This window comes from Antechinus flavipes, chromosome 1 (assembly GCF_016432865.1).
Source record: "Antechinus flavipes isolate AdamAnt ecotype Samford, QLD, Australia chromosome 1, AdamAnt_v2, whole genome shotgun sequence".
In the NCBI taxonomy this organism is placed as follows: Eukaryota; Metazoa; Chordata; class Mammalia; order Dasyuromorphia; family Dasyuridae; genus Antechinus; species Antechinus flavipes.
The window spans coordinates 360821455-360840773 of record NC_067398.1 but is presented as its reverse complement, the minus strand read 5'-3'; the positions used below and the strand labels follow the sequence as shown (position 1 = coordinate 360840773).

At 40.1% G+C, this 19319-nt stretch overlaps 1 protein-coding gene across 1 annotated transcript in view; it reads right to left on the bottom strand.

The window, feature by feature from the left end:
* LOC127543518 (proteoglycan 4-like) overlaps positions 1-12960 on the bottom strand; it is a 90720-nt gene extending 77760 nt beyond the window's left edge. Inside the window, exons 1-3 of the mRNA XM_051969648.1 lie at positions 12830-12960; positions 11060-11103; positions 7545-8981 (exon numbers count right to left, since the gene is read on the bottom strand). Coding sequence (XP_051825608.1) covers positions 7545-8758 — 1214 coding nt within the window. The 5' untranslated portion in view covers positions 8759-8981; positions 11060-11103; positions 12830-12960. The remainder of the gene's footprint in view (positions 1-7544; positions 8982-11059; positions 11104-12829) is intronic.
* Positions 12961-19319: the final 6359 nt, after the last annotated feature.

Below are 19319 nucleotides of genomic sequence, written 5' to 3'. Positions count from 1 at the left end.
GGAATTCACCAGTGTTCGTTGTAAAAAAGAAATCGGGAAAATGGAGGATGCTCACTGATTTAAGAAAAGTGAATGAACAGATGGAAACTATGGGAACTCTTCAGCCTGGACTTCCATCTCCTACTCAGCTTCCTAGAGAATGGCCTCTTTGGGTTATAGACATCAAGGATTGTTTCTATTCCATTCCTCTGGATAAGGAGGATATGAAGAGATTTGCCTTTTCGGTGCCCAGTGTCAATTTAGCTGAGCCTTATAAAAGATATGAATGAACGGTTTTGCCACAGGGTATGAAGAACAGCCCCACGTTGGGCGCCAAATGTTAAGAGTTCAAATGTTGGAGTTTGTTCTTCTCAGGGCACAGCCGTTTAGAGGCTTAGAGCCCTTCGGATGTCTCCAAATCCAAAGGTTCTGTCCTTCAGCCTCTGCCTCTGCTTTCTTCTGCCTCCAACAGAGATGGAAGATCTCTCTTATCTCCTTCTGGGGAGCCCAGCCACACTTGCCGCGGAGAGAGGGCTTCTGGCGTAGCTCCACTGAAATCCGTCAAAAGTGTTCTCTGCAGCAGAGTCGTTTCTCTCGAGTCTAGCGCGATCAGCCAGCCAAGAGGAAAAAATGTATTCTGGAATGGCTGTCTTGCCTTATATGTGAACCTTCTGAGAGAATGGGATTATGGGTTTTCTCCCATAGTGCTCTCTGGCCCAAAGAGCTTTAAGGTGTGGACTCCCTTGAGTAAAGGTGGGAACACAAGCCTTGTCTTGATTAGTTCTACTTAGTACCTTGTTTCAGGTTCTGGCCAAAACAACTTCTTGTAAGATTAGATCAACTCTAATTACTTAGCAGTTAGTAAGGATTCCAACAGTTACCCACCTTGTGCCTTTTTTCACCTCATATCTATGAAATCTTTATAAGAATGAATATATCAAAGGTATTACTGAGAAAAACATGAAATAGGATCTTTCTTTCCAAGTTTTTTTTTAATTTTTCCTTCCTTCCTTCTTGCTCTCCTTCCCTCACTCCCTTCTTCCTTCCTTCTTTCCTTCTTTCCTCCCTCTCTCCCTTCCTTCTTTCCTCCCTCCCTTTCTTCTCTCCCTTCCTCCTTCCTTCCTTCCTTCTTCCCTTCTTTCTTCCTTTGCTTCCTCCTTCCTTCCTACTTCCCTCCCTTCCTTCCTCTCTCCTTCCTTCTCGCCCTCCCTTCTTCCCTCCCTCTCTCCTTTATTCTCTCTCTCCTTCCCTCATTCCCTCCCTTCTTCGCTCCTTCCTTCCTTCCTTCCTTCTTTCCTTTTTCCCAAGAGGAGTCCACATTTTTATAGTCACACAACCAATTGAGAGATGCAGAAAACACAGGATTTTGTTTTGTTCATTGCTTGATTTTTTGAAAAAGCACTGGATTTGGTAAGGAGACAATGCTACTTTGCAATATCTCCTTAAATAAAGTGCACCTATAAAGTGCATCTTTCATGTATGTGTTAAAGTAATACAAGATTCTGTGACAGATATGGCCACAAGGATGAATATTCAGAGGTCTCCTTTGTATGAACATAAAATATGGAGATATAACAATCATCTAAAGTGATCTTCAGTGACATGGACAATATCCTACCCAAAGGTTAAATAGAAACATAATTCTCTGTTGATAGTCAGGTTCTTTTGGTTTTGTAGATGTGAGCCCTGCGGCACTACAAAGCCTCCTCAGTGATATCTGCCATTATTCTAAAGAGATTGATTTAACCTTCCACACAGGAAAAACAAAACAAATAAAAATGCATATTGCTTTGAATATAACATTCAGTTGTATAAACAAGCCTTTGTAGCCTAGTACATCTTTCACAGACACTACAGACAGAATGAGCAGGGTCCAGAATTGATTAGTAGGAGGATATGTGGCTGTATTGCATTTAGGAAATAGATAGTCACTCCAAGGATCCTAAGTTGCTAGGTGATATAATAATCCATCTCTTTAGCGCTAATATTCTTGAAGTGAGGCAGGATGGTACACAGATAGAGAGCTGGCAGAGCAGAGTCCAGAAGGATTGGGTTCAAATTTGGTCTCTGAAACACTAGCTGTGTGACTGAGCAAGTCAAGTTCCTGACTGTTGTGAGTTTTCATGGAGAAGGACTTTCTTTAATATATTAAAAAAAATAACCAAAGATTGCAGATCAGATTTTAGACTGAGGCTCAGAGCTAGGAATCATGGGTCACCACAATGTCAAAAAATAAAAATGGCAGTCAGATGCAGTCCTAATAGTTGACAAATGGAGATTTATATCCAAGAAGCTGATTAAAATACATCATCAATGATTTGTATGACCAGAAAAGGAGGTGGATTAGTCATGAAATGAAAGCAAGAGACAATAGATGAACAAACTAAGAGCTTGTGTTGTCATTCTTAATATATTAAAAGATCCAGAGGAAGACTTCTGGAGTTATGGAGAGTTCTTTTATGAAGGATTTATGAAAAGACAGGGATGAAAGCTCTGTTTGAACAGTCATGGATAGCTTGTGATCTTCACTGGTGAAGAGCATACTGCACAGGTAACAGTGATTGAGAGGATGACAAATATCATGGAGGCAGGGGGTTATGGCCTATTGACAAACTTTGCTATTCATCCATGAGTCACTCTTCTTTACTTTTCCTATTTCATCTTTCTTTTCCCCAGCACTTTTGATAATTTGGACCTTTGCTGTTGTTGTTTGTTCCAGGATGCCTAAATTTAGGGTGTGTTCATAGCTCTTGTATTCCCCCAATACATAGAAAAAAATTTAAGTTTAATACCTAGTTTAGCAAAAATTATTAGTTCAGCTATGAGATCTTCATCATCCTTCCATAATCTCTTCTATATGATCAAGACTCACAGCCCATGTCAGGTTTTTATGCTGCTCAATCTAGCTCCTCCCCATCTTTTCTTCTGGTGAACATGAGTGTTGTCCTATTGTTTCCATAGAATCATGACCCAGGGTTTCTATTTATTCCCCATAAGCTCTATACCTCTTCTTTCATGCTACTTACCTTGAACTCCAAGAATCACTAGTGATAGTGCTGCTTTGGAATTCAGAGGAGAGAGAGGTTTCTGTGGATTCAGTTAGTCAAGAGTGACTTCAGATAGGTAATACTTGAACTGAACCTTAAAATATGGAGACGATGTGAACAGGAGGAAGTGGAAGAGAATTCTACAGAGCTGAGAATAGCTTGAGCAAAGGCTTGTGCCGGAGACATGGAGGACAATTGGCCAGCCTGGAAGAAGGGACTGGGATATACAGTACTGGTAGAAAAGCCAAGGGGAAACTAGGCGGAGAGAAGTAAGGAAGACTCATTTTCCGGAGTTCAAATCTAGCCTCAGATACTTCTTGGTTGTGTGACCCTGGGCAAATCACTTATCCTTTTTGCCTCCATTTCCTTATCTGTCAAATGAGCTTGAGAAGGAAATGGCACTGTTCTAGTATTTTTGCCAAGAAAATCCCCAAAATAGGATCACGAAGTGTCAGACACGAATGAAAAATGACTGAATAATCAACAAGAACAGCAGAAGAAAAGACTAGGGAAGTAAGATAAAGCCAGATTATCAGAAGTTTTGGGGGAAAGGGGGAGATGAAGTATGAGAAGAAATAAACAAGACCGACTCATGGATAAATTGCAAAGTTTGTCAACAGTTCATAGCCCCCTGCCTTAATGATATTTGTCATTCAACTAGATGCACTCTTAAGTTCTCCACAGAATTCTGCCAGATCAGTAAACCGTGCTATAGATCTCCCAAAGAAACCAGACATGGTAGAAACATCTGGGCTATAGTGGGGCTTTTGGAGGAAGCTGTCCAAGAAAAAAAAGTAATAGAAATATTTGGTTTACAGAGAAACTTCTCTTACCTCATTAAAAAGTGGGAGAGGAAAAGGGAAAAAGAAAAGAATAATAAGGGAAAGGTATAAGAAAGGGGAAGGGACTCAAAGGGAGTGGGAGGGATTCTAAAGAGGAAGAGCTTCGTGAGGCAAGTGGTGTCCATAAGTTTAGTACTTGGAAAGTGGGTAATGGGGGAAATAAAAAGAAAACCATAATCTGGGGATAATAAGATGGCAGAAAATACAGAATCAGTAATTTAAACCATAAATGTGAATGGGATGAATTCTCCTATAAAGCAGAGGCAAAGATCCAGCAGACTGACTCAACAGCCGGAATCCTACAATATGTTGTTTACGGGAAACACATTTAAAGAAGGGTGATACATACAGAGTAAATATAAAAGGTTGGAACAGAATCTATTATGCTTCAGGTGAAGTCAAAAAAAGCAGGGGAAGTCATCCTTGGATCAAGCAAAAGCAAAAATTGGTCTAATTAAAAGAGATAAAGAAGGAAACCATATCTTGCTAAAGGGTAGCATAGACAAAGAACCAATGTCAATACTAAACATATATGCACCAAGTGGTATAGCATCTAACTTCTTAAAGGAGAAGTTAAGAGAGTTGCAAGAAGAAATAGAAAGCAAAACTATAATAGTGGGAGCTCTCAACCTTGCACTTTCAGAATTAGATAAATCAAATCATAAAATAAATAAGAAGTTAAAGAGGTAAATAGAATATTAGAAAAGTTAGGTATGATAAATCTTTGGAGAAAACTGAATAGAGACAAAAAAGAGTACACTTTCTTCTCAGCAGTTCATGGAACCTATACAAATATTGACCATATATTAGGACATAAAGACCTCAAAATTAACTGCAGAAAGGCAGAATTAGTAAAGGCATTTTTTCAGATCATGATGCAATAAAAACTACATTCAAAAAAAGCTAGAGGTAAAGCAACCAAAAAGTAATTGGAAACTAAATAATCGCATCCAAAAAAATGAATGGGTGAAACAGCAAATCATAGACAAAATTAATAATTTCATCCAAGAGAATGACAATGAGACAACATACCAAAATTTGTGGGATGCAGCCAAAGTGGTAATAAGGGGAAATTGTACATCTTTAGAGGCTTACTTAAATAAAATAGAGAAAGAGAAGATCAATGAATTGGGCTTGCAACTTAAAAAGCTGGAAAAAGAGTAAATTTTAAACCAACAATCAAATACTAAATTTGTAATTCGAAAATTAAAAGGAGAAACTGATAAAATTGAAAGTAAAAAATCTATTGAATCAATAAATAAAACTAAGAGTTGGTTTTATGAAAATACCAACGAAATATATAAATCTTTGGTAAATCTGATTAGAAAAAGGAAAGAGGAAAATCAAATTGTTAGTCTTAAAAATGAAAAGGGAGAATTTTCCACCAAATGAAGAGGTGGAATAATTAGGAGCAATAATTAGGAGTTACTTTGCCCAACTTTATGCCAACAAATTTGATAACCTATGTGAAATGGATAACTACCTTCAAAAATATAGGCTTCTCAGATTAACAAAGGAGGAAATAAATTGCTTATATAGTCCCATTTAGAAAAAGAACTAGAACAACCTATTAATTAATTCCCTAAGAAAAAAATCCCCATGACAAGATGGATTTACATGTGAATTCTACCAAACATTTAACTCCAATGCTATTTAAACTATTTGGAAAATATAGGGGATGAAGGACTCCTACCTGTATGACACAGACATAGCACTGATACCTAAACCAGGTAGGTTGAAAACAGAGAAAGAAAATTATAAACCAATCTCCCTAATGAATATTAATGCTAAAATATTAAATAAAATGTTAGCAAAAAGATTACAGAAAATCACCCCCAGGATAATATACCATGACCAAGTAGGATTTATACCAGGAATGCAGGGCTGGTTCAATATTAGGAAAACTATTAGCATAATTGACTATATCAATCACTAAATTAACAAAAACTATATGATCATCTCAACAGATACAGAAAAAGCATTTGATAAAATCCAACATCCATTCCTATTAAAAATACTTGAGAATATAGGAATAAATGGTCTTTTCCTTAAAATAGTCAGGAACATATATGTAAAACCGCTAGTAAGCATATATGTAATGGGGATAAACAGGAATCATCCGAATAAGATCAGAAGTGAAACAAAGTTGCCCACTATTACCATTACTATTCAATACTGTATTAGAAATGTATTAGAGCCCCAGAGATTCTACTAAAAAGTTATTAGAAATAATCCACCCCTTTAGCAAAGTTGCAGGATACAAAATAAACCCACATAAATCATCAGCATTCTTATGTATCACTAACAAAATCCAACAGTTAGAGACTCAAAGAGAAATTCCATTTGAAATAACTGCCAAGGAAGTGGGGGGACAGAGTCAAGATGGTGGAGAAGGCACACACAACTTTCTAAGCTCCTCTCATGGTTCATGACCAACATTAAATTCAGCCTCAAAAATAGTGCTTGACTCGTAAAACCCATGAAGATTAGAAGCACAACAACTCAGCAGCCGAAGATAATCTAGAAGATCTCCAGGAAAGGTTTGTCCTGAGGTCCCAGAAACAGACCAGCGCAGGCAGGGAGAGACTAGCATCCTGAGCAGACCAGGGGTGGGGGTAATCTCTGTGGCTAGAGAAGTTATAGAGATGACTCTGCTATAGGCTAATTACGCTGCCTTAATTATAAAGCAGTAAACCGGGAGAGAAATTAAAGCCAAAAACAGAGGGTACTCTCTAAAAAACGTCAGAACCTAATTTTCTGGTCCTAATCTATTCTTCAGTTCTGTCTTTTAAGTTTTGTTTCACATGGTTCAATTTGTTTTCAATATTTACAATCTCTACTGTAATTTCTGCTTGTTCTTCACTTCTATGGTTTCCCATTGCCAATCCTCATTTTGCAAAGACTTGTTCATCTTGAGATTCCTTTCCTCCTTTGCAAGTGGGTTTTCTTTCTTTTTTTTTTTAATGCTTTTAGTTTTTCTTGGAAGGGTTTTTTTCTCCATTTGGTTTGATTTTTAAATTCTTTTTTGAGTTCTCCATATTTTCTTTAGTTGTGCAGGCATTGCACATTAGTCTTGGTGGGAAAAAGCTTTTTTTTTTTTCACTTAAGTGTCCTCTTCTGAGGATGAAGTCTTGTCCTCCCTGTTCTGATCATCTATTTCAATGTTTCTTTGCAGGTATGTGTGGAGAGAATGTTCCTAAAGCTTCCATGTCACTTTGCCCTCTGACCAGGAATGGGAAAGTAAGAGGTCCTCTCCCGTTGGAGTAGCAGCAGCCAGCAGCGTCCTGGATCCATTGTCTCTGCACCCAGCAGGAGCTGGATCCTGGCCAGGGCCACATCCTCCACTTCTTAGGACCTGGCTGCCATCTTAGTCAGCCTAGCTTCATTCAGGCCTCCAGGACTCACACCTCAACTTGAAAAGTCTAGGAGATGAAAGTGTCTGTGGTGCCTACTGAGGCTCCAGCCACTCCCACCTTGGCCGAGGGTCCCCACTTGTTATTTCTGTGGATTGAAGTTTGCAAGTGGTAGAGAGCTTCATCCCCAGCCTGATGACTTTGTCCCCAGCCCTTTGGGTGGTGTATAAGGGATCCCCTGTGATATTCTGAGTCTTTGATGTGAATGTCGCTCAATGACAAATTTGTTTCAATTGTGGGGGAAGTTGGGAAAGCATGAAAACCTTCTTAAAAAGCGCCAAAATAGGCCTTGGTGTCTCCCACCATTTTCGTTGGACCTTTGGGAGGAATGCTCGGGGTCTGTTGTTGGAGAAGGGGTTGAGTTGAAGGTCAAGGGTGGCAGGAACTTGTCAGACCTCTTCCCGAGACGGTTGCATGCTGGGGCAGCTTCTTCGGGTGGACCACCTTCTCCTTGGGTGAAGGGGGGTTCAGAGAGGACTCGGGGGGTGGTGTGGGACTGGGTGGGAAGAGCCGGGCATAAATTGGTGGTCTCCGCAGGGGCTCTCAGTTCTTGCATGCCACAGGTGGGGCTAGCTTCTTGCGGTGGAGGAGCTCTGGGGGGTGTCTTCGGCTCAGGGGACTCCTCTTGAAGAGCAATCATGACTTCTGTGGTGTAGGCAGGCTGGGCTTCTTCGGCTGAAGGATCTTTTCCCTTTGTCCAATCGAAGGAAAGTTCAGCGAGAACTCTGGGGGACATCTGCAACTCAGTGGCAAGTGCCGGGTATATTTGCTTGGTCCCCTTGCGAGGAGCTTTCATGGAGCAGACTGGGCTGGCTTGTTGAGGGCGAGGACTTGTTCCCTCTGTCCAGTGGAGAGGGGATTTGGAGAGAACTCTGCGGGATGCCTTGCAAGCAGTCGGAAGATCCAAGGATGCTTTGGTTATCATCCTCTGAGAAGCATTGAACCTGTCGAGGGCACGGGCTAGGCTGGCCCCTTCGGATCGAGGACTTTCTGCTTGGGCCCAACTGCAGGAGGGTTTGGAAAGAACTCGGGGGGATGTTTGGCACTCCGTAGGAAGATCCAGGGATGCTTTGTGAATCTTCGCTCGGGGAGCACCGACCCCATTGATGACATAGGCCGTACTGGCTTCTGGAGGACCTTCTCCTTGTGCCCAGTCTAAGGCAGGGTAGGAGAGAACTTCGGGTGATGGCTGACATTCAGTCAGAAGAGCTGGGGCCACTTTGGATGTTCTTTTCCAAGAAGTTCTGACTACTTTGATGGCCCAGAATGAGCCGACATCTTGGTCTGCAGCAGAAGAGTCTTCCTGAGGTGATTCCGAGGAGGGTTCGAGCCCAGTCTCAGAAGACGTCGAATATTCTGTGTCCAGCATCGAAGAGAATTGGACTGTCCTTTTCTGAGGAGCAGCAGCCGCTTGGCCAGGACAGGCCGGGGTGGCTTTCGAATGCCTCGGAGGGGAAACAGGATGGAATGGGTCCATCCTGATGAAAGGATCTGGAAAAGCCAAACTCCTCCCGGAGGTTGAGGCCACAGTGTCCTTTCCCTCTGTTTTTGGCCTAGAAGTAATGCTGCCCTCCTCGTCCTCAAGGTCTGGCTCTTGCACATTCTGGTTATTTGATGAGGGTGCAATGCAGTGAGGGGACCTCGGAATCGCAGGGTTTTTGTCTTCTTCAATAAGCTCTTTTGCTTCTCCTGGCCCAAGTCTGTGAAGGAAAAAGGGACCCTATGAGCAAAGGGGAAGGAATCAGGAAAGAGATTGTGGGTGGGAAAGATAGCAGCAGCACAGGGATTATGATCTCCCAAGAGTGAGACCTAGCCTTTGGAGGACAACTGGACCCTTGTCAACATGCTCTCCTTCGTGGCATACTTGAAGGAAGCCCAAGAGACAATTCCCTTACTTCCAACCCCATTGCTAAGCCCTTATTTGAACAGAGTCAGCTCCTTGGACTGGAAGCTCCTCCAAGCCAGGACCCACCTTGAGCCTTTCTTTATATACACCCAGTGCTTCTTATGGGGCTTAGTGCACAGTAGATAATATTGATTGACTCTGCTCTCCACTTATTCTTCCCTCTTTCTTTGGCTTTTCAACTCTGCACTCTGGTTTCTCACATTCTCACTCAGTCGAGTTTTACAAGTTGCAATGTAAAATTACTCTTGGAACTCTCAAAGTTCAAAAGGGAATGCATTTTGGATTCAATTTATTTAATATTTTGGCAATTTACATTAAAAAATATTCTTATTTGGTTTTTGTCTTTTTTCAATATTGCTTTGTAAGTTCTTTACGTGATTCCCAACCACAATTAAGAAGCGACATTTAAAATTTTGCAAAACATTTCCATAAAAGTTGAGAAAAAACCATCGATCTCCCATCTTAATGAAAAATCAAGTCTTAAGAAAAATTAAGTGAAAAATAGAGAGATAAAGAGGGAAATAGAGAATGCTTCAATCTGTATTCAGATACAAACATTCCTTTTCTGTGAATGGATTTTTTTTTTACCATAACTCTTTAGAGTAGTTATGGAGGATTGTGTTACTGAGAATAACAAAATCATTTGATGCTGCTCACTGAAGAACATTGCTATCATTTCATAGAAGGCACGTTTCACTGTGTTCATGGAGGACTTTGCAGGGTATTTTCCCCCTGTGAACATTCTGCTCATTATTTCCCAGTGAACAATGATATTCCATCAGAAACTTGTTTCAGACATTGTTTTTACATTTCCTATTGCTAATTTGATTTCCCCCCATTTATTCTCTCTTGTTTCACTCTGTCTCTCCTCAAATGTGTTTTGCTACTGATCACTGACTCCTCCAAAATGAGCTGTTCTTTTATCCCCCCTGCCTTCCCATATTGCATTAACCTCCTATTTTCCTGCAGGCTAAGATAAGAGTTCCATATCCCTATTCAGTATGTAGGGTGTTTCCTAGTTGAAGCAATACTGATGAGAGTAGGGTTCACTCAACCTGCCTCTCAAAAAGCTTTTACTTGACTCTTTTTTGTATGCAAGTTAACTTGGGCTATTCCCCTTCTACCTTTCCCTTTTCCGGGCACGTTCCCATCTCACTCCTTTTTTAAAGAAAAGGTATCATCCCTTCCTCTTCACCTCACACCTCTCTTTTTCTCTGGCAATATTGACTGTTTATAACTGCCAGAATCACAGCAAAGTCCTAACGAGTTACAAGTATCATCCTCCTATGAAGTGATGGCAACAGATAAACTTCCAACACTCCCAAGAATATTGATCCTGATGCAGTCTCTATTTTGAACTTTCTTCCCCAGGCCACATGGAATATCTGGAATATCTGTTGGACATTTTGACTTGGATGCCCAATTGCACCGGAACCTCAATGTATCCAAAACAGAATCTGTTCTTTGTCCTGGAACCTGTGTCCTCTTCTGAAATTCCCTTTTCTGTCAGCCACGTTGGAAGGCTTAGTCATCCACCACTCTTCCCTTGGCTTAGTCCACATATCATCCATTGACTGAGGGATCTTTTCCTTCCTTCCTCAACATTTTCCTCAGAGGTTTGCTTTTCTTCATTCCCCTAGCTAACAAGCTTGTCACCCTGTCCCCCTGTCTCCTAAGCTCTTCTGAGAGACTCATTGTTCCATTCTGATGATGCCTTCGGATGTTATTTTTCTACACTCTCTATCAGGCATATTCTAGTTGAAGTACTTTGGGGCCTGCCTCTTGCAATTAATTTGTGGGGTATCTTTCTCATTTAATACAGTGACTGATAGAAGATGATGTATCACTACATGTTTGTTCATTGATTCTCACCTTGGGGAATTGCTCCATGTTTTTTCGCCATCTTGAAAGCTCTCCTGAGGGAAAAGAATGTCAACAAATAAATATTCAGCTTTGTTTCCAATAATTACCCCATCTTCCTAGCTAAAGGAGCAGCAAGCAGTCCAAGAAGGCTCTCATAACTCATCGGGCCCTGTCCAGCTGTTGCCTTTTCTTGTCCTCTATGTTTGAACAGTAGAGCCAGCCTCAACACAATTGATCAAAATGATCCATTCCTACGGCCCCATCCCTTTTTCTTCCTTTCTCCATCCTTCTTTTTGGTCTCCTAATCTTTAAAAGAAATCCAAAGGCAGCAAGTGAGAACCTCCATTGTATGACAATATCAAGTAGAAGTTGCAATCTTGTAGGCAAACTGTCTGTCACTATAAAGAAGAATCTATCAAGTTCATTGGTTTGCCGTGGCGTATGGGGACCTTCTATCAGACTGCTCCAAGCATCCAATTTCTGAGAATCCTTACAATATTCTTTGATTTCACAACCTCCTATGCACCTGTCAGGCTTACAGTCCATTGGCTCTTCTCCCGGTTTCTTCTTTCCCTGAAGAGTTCTCTTCTATTGCTCTTCTCAGATCCACAAGCCCTAAGGGCTACAATGTGGATCAGATGGGCCAGAATTAGAGGCTTGAAAGTCCTAACCTACACTTGTACCCTGGATAAAACTTTCTTAACACTTTCACTGCCTTGAAGCACAACAGGTCACTAAGAAGTCATGAAAGATCGTTGACCCAAGTACAGGGAGAAAGGGATTTTCTATGCTTACTTTGGATATCTACAGGGACAATGAACAACTTGGTCCATCCCCTCCAATAAAAAAAAAATGGGATAGATATCCATTTTGAGATTACAAAGAATTTGTTTTATGACTTTAAAATATGGTTTGGAGAAAGGTGGAAGAGGCTCCACTAGCTTGTCAGAAAACGTTTGAGAACTTTGCTACTGCTGTCCCGCATCCTCTCTGGCTAAGGGAATCCACAAGTGTTTTGAGGGTTAAGCTTGATCCCCCAAAGGATGGAATTGTTTGAAGGGTCTAAGCAATGAGGACTTGGAGGCAGTCTCGGGGTCATATCAGGGAAAGAGTATGAGAGGAAATACCTCTCTTCTGTCCTTTGCACTGTACTCTACAGCCTTTGCCAGTATACCATCTCATTTGATCCTTAGATCAAGCCAGTGAGGAAATGGGAGGCAAAAAGGGGAAATGGTTTGCCTCAGAGCCTCTCAACTCTGAGCCTGAATTGGAAACTCAAGTCATCCTGACTCCCAGCTCTTTGTCTTTCTTCTACTCAAGAACAGAGGAGCCTCTTCAGGACAACCAAAAAATGCCATTTTCTTTGGAGGTGAGTCTCAGATTATTTGACTTCTCTCCTAAGAGGCTGCCAAAGAGCTTCTCGCTTATGATCTCAATTGTATCGAGGACATTGAGGAAAGAGGAACAAGCATCTTGTCCATTTCCTATTGCTGGCACAAGGAAGCTCTCTCACACTTTCCTAAACAGCAAAATGGTTCTGTATGATGTCATCACTACCTCACAATCTGTTACTAGGATCAAAGGCCAGGAGTCTCCACAACTCTGCTTTGTGTGAGAGAGAGGAGAGTGAGAGTGAAAGTGAGAGAGTGAGTGCCAGACAACAAGGTCTTCCCACAAAATTATACACCTCCTCCCCAAATACAAATTTCCTCATTCTTCCTCCTACACATATTCAGCTTTCCCCATCCCCAGAATAGCCTGCATCATGGGGCCTCTTACCTGTAAGTGCTCCTCGCAGATGAGAAAAACACTCAGCCCCGTTAGGTGGTGAAATGAAGACACACAAAATACAAACAAACACGGACACACACAAAACACAAACACGGACACACACAAAACAAACACAAACATGAACACACACACACACTCTCTCTCTCTCTCTCTCTCTCTCTCTCTCTCTCTGTCTCTCTCTCTCTCTCTCTCTCTCTCTCTTTCCTATCTTGCCCTATCTCCTAGCTGTCTCTGTCTCTGTCTCACACACTCACTCACTCTCTCGTCTATCTCTATCTTTTTTCTCTGTGTCTCACACACTCACTCTCTCGTCTATCTCTATCTGTTTTCTCTACTCTATCTTCTCTCTATAGATCTATTTCTACCTTCTCTTTCTCTATAAATGTACTCTCTCTAATTTCTCGATCTTTTCTATATCTGATCCTATCTTCTCTATCACTATCACTATCACTATCACTAGATCACTATCACTCTGTCTATCACTATCACTATCACTGTATCTATCACTATCACTATCACTAGATCTATCACTATCACTATCACTATCACTCTATCTATCACTATCACTATCAGTCTATCTATTACTATCACTATCACTATCACTATCACTATCACTATCACTCTATCACTATCTCTCTCTAGATTCTCTATCACTATATTTTCTCTAGTTAACAAAATCTTCCCTATATCTATCGTTTCCCTATATCATCTATCTCTATTTTCTCTATATCTATGTCTTCTCTATATCTATCTCTATCTTTATTATTGCTATCTCTATATTCTCTATGACTATCTTTTCTATCTCTATGACTATCTTTTCTATCTCTATTTCTATCTTCTCTATATCTGTCTCTATATCTATCTCTCATTTTCTATAGCTATCTCTATCTTCTATGTATCTATCTCTACTCTTTGTCTATGTCTGTGTTCTCTATATAACTTCTCTATGTCTATATCTTTCTATCTACTACCCCTTTCCCTTCCCCCCTCCCTATCCTTTCCCCCCCTTTTTCCCCCTTTCCTCACTCCCCCCTAACCCCCCCACCCTATCCCTTCCCCCCCCCCCGCTCCTACTACCTCTCTCCTTCTCTCCTCCTCTCCTCCTCTCCTCCTCTCCTCCTCTCCTACTCTCCTCCTCTTCTCCTCTCCTCTTCTCCTACTCCTCCCACCTCTCTCGCTCTCTCGCTTTCCCTGACTCAGGCTCTGGCGCTCTCTCGCTCTCGCTCTCGCTCACTCTCTCGCTCTCCCTCTCACTCTCCTCTCTCTCCCGCACAGAGCGCCGTTGTTGAGATTCCTGGCCTTTTATCCTAGTAAGAGATTGTGAGGTAGTGATGACATCAAACGGAAGCATTTTTCTGTTATATCCATTGCCGACAGAATGCTCCTTTTACATTGATGCTTGGTTACACTGTTTACTGAACCAAAGCTACTCTGCCTGAATTGGGTTTTCCACAGATTCTCATTTAATCATTTCGTCACCTTCGCCCTAGAGTGGATCTTTACCAAAGATGAAAAATATTTCCCAACGCTAAACATTTAAAATGCTTGCCTTTGTCTGACTGTCCATTAATAAAGAAAAATATATATTTGCATCCCCCGTTCATGGGTAAAAGAATCGGATACGCTTCTTTGTAAAACTTTTTGATTCGGCTTTCTTGTCTTTTCTCTTTCTGGTTCAAGTTCAGGATAGATCATTTGTCTTGCATTACTGATAAGGCAACAAAATTGACATCTTCCTCCTTCTCTTCATCTTTATCTTCCCTAACACTCTTTTCCTCCTTTTGCATCTTTTTGGCAAACTTCTTTTGATTTTTTATTGAAGTTTTTTATTTCCCAAACATTGGCAAGGAAAATTTTTTCAACATGGACCCTCGAAAAACCATGTGTTTCAATGCCTCCCAATTTTCCCCCACTTCCTCACCTGCATGGCATGCAATCCCTTATATGCTAAACGTGCTTAAACACATGTTCATTCCTATATAGGCATACACATTTAGACAACGATCTTGATGCAAAAGACAAATGAAACCTAAAACCTTTTTTAAAATGGCCTAGAAAATAAAATACAAGCAAATCCTAACCAAAAGTGTGAAAATGCTATGTTGTGATCCACACTTAGTTCCTACAGTCCCCTCTCTGGGTGCAGATGGCTCTCATCCTCACAGATCATTGGCTCAGGCCCGTATCATCTCTTTGTCGAAAAAGGCCACGTCCATCAGAATTGATCACCGTACAATCTTCTTGTGGCCTTGTACAATCATCTCCTGGTTCTGCTCATTTCACTCCGCATCAGTTCATGTAAGTCTTTCCAGGTGTCTCTGACATCACCCTGCTTACTGTCAAACTTCCTTTGAACTCTCACACCCTAGGTAGAGAGTCTAGTCTGCCTCTCTTGAAATCATCTTGTGAATCCAACTCAGCCAATTTGTCAAGGCACTGGTAGATTTAGTGTGAAAGGGTTCATTTCAGCCTCTACAATTCCCCTAGCAGTGCTACAAATCAGCTTGAAAATAAGATGGAAAGGCACTTGATCAATGGGCCATGTTCTCGATCAGCTCCCCAAACCCCTGTACCCTCTAGGTATTCATTTGACACTGAAGCATACAGTGTCTTGTTCTACATCTTCCCTTGTTATCCTTGATATTGGATACTAAAAATGTCCTGGTGTTCCAATAATATCACAGGTTCCTTGGGAGCCTCAGTTTCTTCACCTCTAGAATGGGAATGGATAACAATACTTATATTGAGGAAGCGTTCTGAGAAAAGCATTCTGTAAACTGGAAAGTTATATGAAAATGTAAAGGATTGCTCTATTTGCTAGAGAGTTGCAAGAAGAAATAGACAGCCAAACTGTAATAGTGGGAGATCTCAACCCACAAAACAAATCAGAAAGAAATTCAAGAGGTAAATAGAATATTAGAAAAAATTAGGTAGGCTAAATCTTTGGAGAAAACTGAATGGGGTCAGAAAGGAGGATACTTTCTTCTCAGCACCACCTACACAAGGGTAGTAGGAACCTACTACCTACACAAACCTGCACAACCTACACCAACCTACACAAAAATTGACCCTATATTAGGACATAAAGACCTCAGAATTCAATGCAGAAAGGCAGAAATAGTAGATGCTTTCTTTTCAGATCACGATGCAATAAAAACGACATTCCACAAAATATTGAAAGAACAGTTATCCCCAATGATATAGCAACTATTTGCAAAAACAAGGAATGAAGGAGTCCTACCAAATTCCTTTTAGGACACAGACATGGTACTGATACCTACACCAGGTAGGTTGAAAACAGAGAAAGAAAATTATAGACCAATCTCCCTAATGACTATTGATGCTAAAATCTTAAAGAAGATATTAGCCAAAAGACTACAGAAAATCATCCCCAGGATCATACACCATGATCAAGTAGGATTTATACCAGGAATGCAGGGCTGCTTCAATATTAGGAAAACTATCAGTATAATTGGCCCTATTCATAACCAATGAACAAAGAGATGAAGAAAAACCATTTGATAAAATCCAACATCCATTCCTATGAAAACACTTGAGAGTATAGGAATAAATGGACTTTTCCTTCAAATCATCATTGGCATCTATTTAACACCAGCAGTCAGCACCATATGTAATGGGGACAAACTGCAACCATTCCCAATAAGATCAGGTGTGAGACAAGGTTGCCCATTATCACTGTTACTATTCAATATTGTATTAGAAATACTCGCTTTGGCAATAAGAGTTGAGAAAGAGATGAAAGGAATCAGAGTAGGCAATGAGGAAACCAAATGATCACCCTTTGCTGATGATATGATGGTATACTTAGATTACCCCAGAGAGTCTACTAAAAAGTTGTTAGAAATAATCCACAACTTTAGCAAAATTGCAGGATACAAAATAAACCCTCATAAGTTATTAGCATTCATATACATATATATATATATATATATATATATATATATATATATATAACAAAATACAACAGTTAAGAGTTACAAAGAGAAATTCCATTTAAAGTAACTACTGATAGCATAAAATATTGAGGAATCTATCTGCCAAGGGAAAATCAGAAACTTTATGAACCAAACTACAAAACACTTTTCACACAAATTAAGTCTGATCTAACCAAGTGGAAAAATATTAAATGCTCTTGGAGAGGGTGAGCAAATATAATGAAGATGACAATACTACCTAAACTACTCTATTTGTTTATTGCTATATCGATCAGACTCCCAAAAAACGATTTGAATGTCCTAGAACAAAGAACAAAGTTCATCTGGCAAAACAAAAGGTCAAGAATTTCAAGGGAATTAATGGAAAAAACAAATCAAATGAAGGTGGCCTAGCTGTACCAGATGTAAAATTATATTAGAAAGCAGTGGTTACCAAAATCATTTGGTATTGGCTAAGAAATAGACTAGTTGGTCAATGGATTAGGTTCGGTTCAAAGGACAAAACTTCCAATAACTTTCATAATCTAATGTTTGACAAACCGAAAGACCCCATTATTTGGTAGAAGAACTCACTGGGAAAACGAAGAAGAAGAAATTGTAACCCTTTCTAGCCGTATGAAAAGATGCTCCAAGTCACTATTAATCAGAGAAATGCCAATTAAGACAACCTCTGAGATACCACGACACACCTGTCAGATTGGCTAGAATGACAGGGAAAGATCATCCATAATGTTGGAGGGAATTTGGGAAGACAGGGACACTAATACATTGTTGATGGAATTGTGAACATGTCCAGCCATTCTGGAGAGCAATTTGGAACAATACTCAAGTTATCAACATGTGCCTACCCCTTGATCCAGCACTGTTTCTACTGGGCTTATATCCCAAAGAAATCTTAAAGAAGGGAAAGGGACCTGTACGTGCACGAGCAGGACAGTGTAGTGCTTATATGAAATATAAAATGTTGGATTATATTCTTTAAAATCTGCTGATATTCAAATGAAGGTGGCCTAGCTGTACCTGATCTAAAATTATAAAGCAGCAGTCACCAAAACCATTTGGTATTGGCTAAGAAATAGATTAGTGGATCAATGGAAAAGGTTAGGTTCACAAGACAGAATAATCAACTATAGCAATCTAGTGTTTGACAAACCCAAAGCCCCTAACTTCTGGGAAAAGAATTCATTATTTGGTAAAAATTGCTGGGATAATTGGAAATTAATATGGCAGAAATTAGGCATGGACCCACACTTAACACCATATACCAAGATAAGATCAAAATGGGTCCATGACCTAGGCATAAAGAACGAGATTATAAATAAATTAAAGGAACATAGAATAGTTTATCTCTCAGACTTGTGGAGGAGAAAGAAATTTGTGACCAAAGATGAACTAGAGACCATTACTGATCACAAAATAGAACATTTTGATTACATCAAATTAAAAAGCCTTTGTACAAACAAAACTAATGCAAACAAGATTAGAAGGGAAGCAACAAACTGGGAAAACATCTTCACAGTTAAAGGTTCTGATAAAGGCCTCATTTCCAAAATATATAGAGAACTGACTCAAATTTATAAGAAATCAAGCCATTCTCCAATTGATAAATGGTCAAAGGATATGAACAGACAATTTTCAGAGGATGAAATTGAAACTATTACCACTCATATGAAAGAGTGTTCCAAATCATTATTGATCAGAGAAATGCAAATTAAGACAACTCTGAGATACCACTACACACCTGTCAGATTGGCTAAGATGACAGGAAAAAGTAATGATGAATGTTGGAGGGGATGCGGGAAAACTGGAACACTAATGGTTTGTTGGTGGAGTTGTGAACGAATCCAACCATTCTGGAGAGCAATCTGGAATTATGCCCAAAAAATTATCAAATTGTGCATACCCTTTGATCTAGCAGTGTTTCTATTGGGCTTATATCCCAAAGAAATACTAAAGAAGGGAAAGGGACCTGTATGTGCCAAAATGTTTGTAGCAGCCCTATTTGTAGTGGCTAGAAACTGGAAAATTAATGGATGCCCATCAATTGGAGAATGGCTGGGTAAATTGTGGTATATGGATGTTATGGAATATTATTGTTCTGTAAGAAATGACCAGCAAGATGAATACAGGGAGGACTGGCGAGACTTACATGAACTGATGCTAAGTGAAATGAGCAGAACCAGGAGATCATTATACACTTCGACAACGATATTGTATGAGGACATATTTTGATGGAAGTGGATTTCTTTGACAAAGAGACCTAACTGAGTTTCAAATGATAAATGACGGACAAAAGCAGCTACACCCAAAGAAAGAACACTGGGAAATGAATGTGAACTATCTGCATTTTTGTTTTTCTTCCCGGGTTATTTATACTTTCTGAATCCAATTCTCCCTATGCAACAAGAGAACTGTTCGGTTCTGCAAACATATATTGTATCTAGGATATACTACAACATATCCAACATATAAAGAACTGCTTGCCATCTAGGGGAGGGGGTGGAGGGAGGGAGGGGAAAAAA